The sequence below is a fragment of the Sphaeroforma arctica genome (genome assembly GCF_001186125.1).
Source record: "Sphaeroforma arctica JP610 unplaced genomic scaffold supercont1.1364, whole genome shotgun sequence".
In the NCBI taxonomy this organism is placed as follows: Eukaryota; class Ichthyosporea; order Ichthyophonida; genus Sphaeroforma; species Sphaeroforma arctica.
Genome location: NW_014039194.1, coordinates 12,425 through 16,560, shown reverse-complemented (window position 1 = coordinate 16,560; position 4,136 = coordinate 12,425). Strand labels below are relative to the sequence as shown.

General features: G+C 38.9%; 1 protein-coding gene across 1 annotated transcript; it reads right to left on the bottom strand.

Annotated features, from left to right (window-relative positions):
• Positions 1-121: 121 nt before the first annotated feature.
• Positions 122-975, bottom strand: SARC_10729 (hypothetical protein; the record flags this gene model as incomplete). Its single annotated transcript, XM_014295219.1, has 2 exons — positions 122-420; positions 810-975. The coding sequence occupies 2 exons, from the start codon at positions 973-975 to the stop codon at positions 122-124; spliced, it is 465 nt and encodes a 154-aa protein (XP_014150694.1).
• Between the last annotated feature and the right edge of the window lie 3,161 nt (positions 976-4,136).

The following is a 4,136-nucleotide window of genomic DNA, read 5'->3' as shown; positions in this document are numbered from 1 at the left end:
ATAAATATATATATATAGAGTACATAATATACTACACATATCATCACATCCGGTTGACATGTCATCGCATACACACGAGTAGCTAGAGTCAAATAAATCATGGCGGCATTCTAGTAAATAATCATGATTCATACCCGCGAGCCTGCGAAACTTCGTAGTAGTCCACCAGCAAGAAAGAATGGTCAGTACTAGTACATGCTGGATCCATACACAACCTTTCATTGATGTCGCTTATGCCATTCATTATTTCAGCGTGCGTCAGATTGCGATTGTTGCATATCTCGACCACTGCGCACAAAGGAATTTCGCACTCGTCGCCACCAGTAACAACATGTGTAACGGCAATCGTCTCAGTTATGATTTCGGTTTCGTAATCCGTTGGAATGTCGCTGGGATCGTCATGGTGGATACTTGTTGCCACTATTAGGAGCAGTACGTATTATACGCTATGAGTCTGTGAATCAAGTAACCTTCTACAACCAGTTCAGTTTCGTCAATTTCCATAGTTATACAGAAATTAAGTACATTCTGATATAGAGACAGTATTCGGCCAGTATTTGACAGAACAGCAAGAAACGAAAATCACATTCACAGATTCGATTTAAAAGGATCAATTGTATATTTGCAGCTCATGTATATGTGCTGGTTCGAAAAGGAATATACATCTAGTAAAATAGTGAACTTGCTTTGAAGCGATTATCGAGAAATTATTTCAAATGGGTCCAGAATTGACATGATGTGTAAGGATTAGTCTGAATCATCGGTCCAACAAATGCAAACGAAATAGCCGGTAATTAAATTGAACTAACCTGAAGCATACGTATTCGTGTTTTGGCCAGCAGCCAGAATTCCCTTCGCTTCTGAATTTACCACCGGTTTGCCTACTTTCACTAGGTCTGCTTGTTCTGTATATATGCTAATCAGTGCTAACACCAGCGCAATGGACACAAAAGCCCTCCACGCTCGCGTCATCATTGCTTTGCCAATCTCTCAATCAACACCGCATGCTAGGCAATAAGAAAAAAAAGTGTATACTAAAGCTAAGTACAACCTCCTTTTATAGCCTCATCGAACCAAGCAAATACAACCAGAACACTTCTTGACTCTTGTGGATTGAAGCAATTTGACGTGTAAATTGTTTTTATTTCAAATATCACATAAATATTATACATACTTTTTGTGCTAAATGAATACACAATACATAGTCATTTAAAAAAAAAATAGCGTATATCAATAAATAACACAGAACTTGACAGGAGTGGATATATGCCTTTGGTTGAATTAGTAGTGAGGCAGTCTGGAGAGTTATATTTAGCAAAGCTGCAAAGGGCTTTTGTTTATTTTTGAAAAGTCAATAGAAAATGTATTTGTTGACTTGCATTTGTATAACTGCTACTGCGTACAGCCATAGCAACACAAGAATCCAGTTGCCACTCACCGCTCAGGATACTTCTAAATATTTGCAACGGCCGACTCCCCGGCCCAATGCAGTGAGCCAGACGACTCCGACAGCCCGACTGACGACTCCGACAGCCCGACTGACGAATCCGACAGCCCGACTGACTACAACTGACAGCCCTTATAATAATTGTTTTTTTATATATAAAAACAGAAAAAATAAAACCAAAAATAGGTTGACAAAAATCGGTGTATTTTCAGATTTTATTTCAACTTTTTTTTTAAAGTTTCTGATTCGGTCAGCCGATTGAGCGAGTATATCATTGATCGTCGGTCATTGCCCATCATGATGGGTGCAAATTCGAAATGCAAATTTCGGAATTCATGCACAAACTACAAAGTTGTCCTGATGTCCTCTCTTTGAAAACAGCCAAAATCAAATTCAAAACCTGAAAACCATGACCATCTCTGAAAAAAGCCTTGGCCTTACTTCTTGACGGCTTGACGGCTTGACCCCTGTTTGAGAGTTGTCAGTTGTCAGTTGTGAGTTTGCGACCTTGTTCATGTTGCGTTCAATGATGTCCCTTCTTGTTGACCGTATTGAGAGTTTCTGACCCGTCAATACTCAATAATGTATAATTTTGTTTCTTCGTTTTTTTTAAATAACAAATGGTATTTATGAGCCCGGGCTTCCTGAAAAAGTAAAACTGTAAAGTCAACCATGTTTACCTCCGATTTAAAACAATGTTGGTGTTGTAAGTACCGAACTGTTTGGTAGTTCCTGTGCGTTAATAAGAGTGCGAGAACTTCTAAGTGTGGGCGATAACTGATAAGTGTGAAAACTAATAAGTTTGAAAAGTTCCAAGTTGTATTGTGCGGTTTGTTGGCGAACGGCCGCGCAGGCTCGAACGAAGAGGAGGTTGGTGTATGATTGGTGCTTTGCGAACCGAAGTGCGGGGTAATATGAGCTGGAGGTTGGCAGATGACGATATATGTTGAATGGACTTGTAGGCTCGAAATTGAGAAGATACACGATTCTCAAGGAAATCCTTCGGAGATAGTATAAATACGTGGTTTAGTTCATTCAAGAAGTTAATTCTGCTAAGGTAGACGTTTAAACAACAATCGAGGAAATAAATCTAAGTTCACCGTTATGTTGTGTTTTGAGTCGATCCCGTTAATACTCGATATTGTATAGTTTTGTTTTTTCGTTTTTAAACGAATTAACAAATGGTATTTATGAGCCCGGGCTTCCTGAATAAGTAAAAGCTGATACTTCTGCACTCATATTCACTATTCATCTTGAGCATCCCCCTGTGTGAGGCCTGAGGCCTGAGGCTGAGGGAGGCATGAGCAGGAGCCATTGAGCCATGATGAGTCCATGACTGATGACTGTCCTATTTTATTTTTTGTCTATATTTTATTTTATTGGTATGAACTATAATGGAGTGTAAATCTTAGCTCAATGCGTTAACCGTTAAAACTTTATTACATGATGATATAAGCGCTAAAGTTCAATTTTTATTACATGCATGGTCCTATGGATTTCAGATGGGGTGTAATTTCTAGGTCCGCAGATTTGTCCCCAGTTGAGGCTGTTGAGCGCGCCATGACAAAACAAGCCGTCGGTTGGGAATTGGGATAAACGTCATCAAAATCATTGCGAGCTTATGATTGGTCGACACTCTCAATATTGCCCATTTCGTGGATTTTAGTGCACATTGGAAGTGCAGTTTTTGAAATTTTGTCGAGCATATTTGAGCTAAGGTGCCATAACCGTTTTTTAAAGTATATAGAACATGAAAATAGGCTTAGCATCCTATGTAATATACAATTTAGGAGGCTATGAAATAGGCGTTAAAGTTCAATTTATATTCAGCATACACATAACGTTAAATGAGCTTAGGTTTAAATCACTACTGACTCCTTCAGGCTGAGCCGCTGAGGTCCGAGGATGGCAGGCTGCCTCGTTACTATCCGCGAGTTTGATTTAGCATAGTATGGCATTTCTTACTCATTGTTTTAATTTTTATATATTTTTGATAAATATACTGTATGTCGGGTCAAATTTAGCTTTTATTTGAGTGAGACGAAACAGAAAAACAGTAAATAAACACACAGCTGAGCGGGCGGTCGTTAGGCGGTAATATGTATTATAAAATAAAAACTTTTTTTATAAATATTTAATAAAAGTAATAAAACAAAACAAAAACAAGCAACATAAATAGTTAAATACATGTGCTGTTTTGTTTTTATTTACTGTTTTTGCATAAATTGCCTCCAGATGTTCACGCATAGGCATAGCCTATGTACTATTTTAATAAATCATGGCCCTCTGGATTTGGGTCCCTGCTAATTTACGATTTCCGTGACGACCTCGAGTCTCGAGACCCAGGAGGCTATGCGGCTTGATCTTCTCTCAGGTCCAATTTTCAGAAGGCTATGCTCAACTCTAGAGAAAAAATATGAAAATATAGCTGAACGGTCTAGCCGCTAGCGTCTGTAGGACATAGTTTTCTTCTTCTTTTTTTCGCTCACACAGCAGGGCAAAAAATGTGCAGTGTCCTATGCCTTGTGCCGTGCGTTTTGTAGGTTGAGACCCTGTGGCCTGCTGTGGTCCTGTGCCCTTTGTAGACTGTGGTGAGTGTGTATGTACTATACGTATGTTGTACATATCGCAAAATATCTGTACTATTTTGATACTTCTACTCTATGGACAGAGTGAACCTATATATATA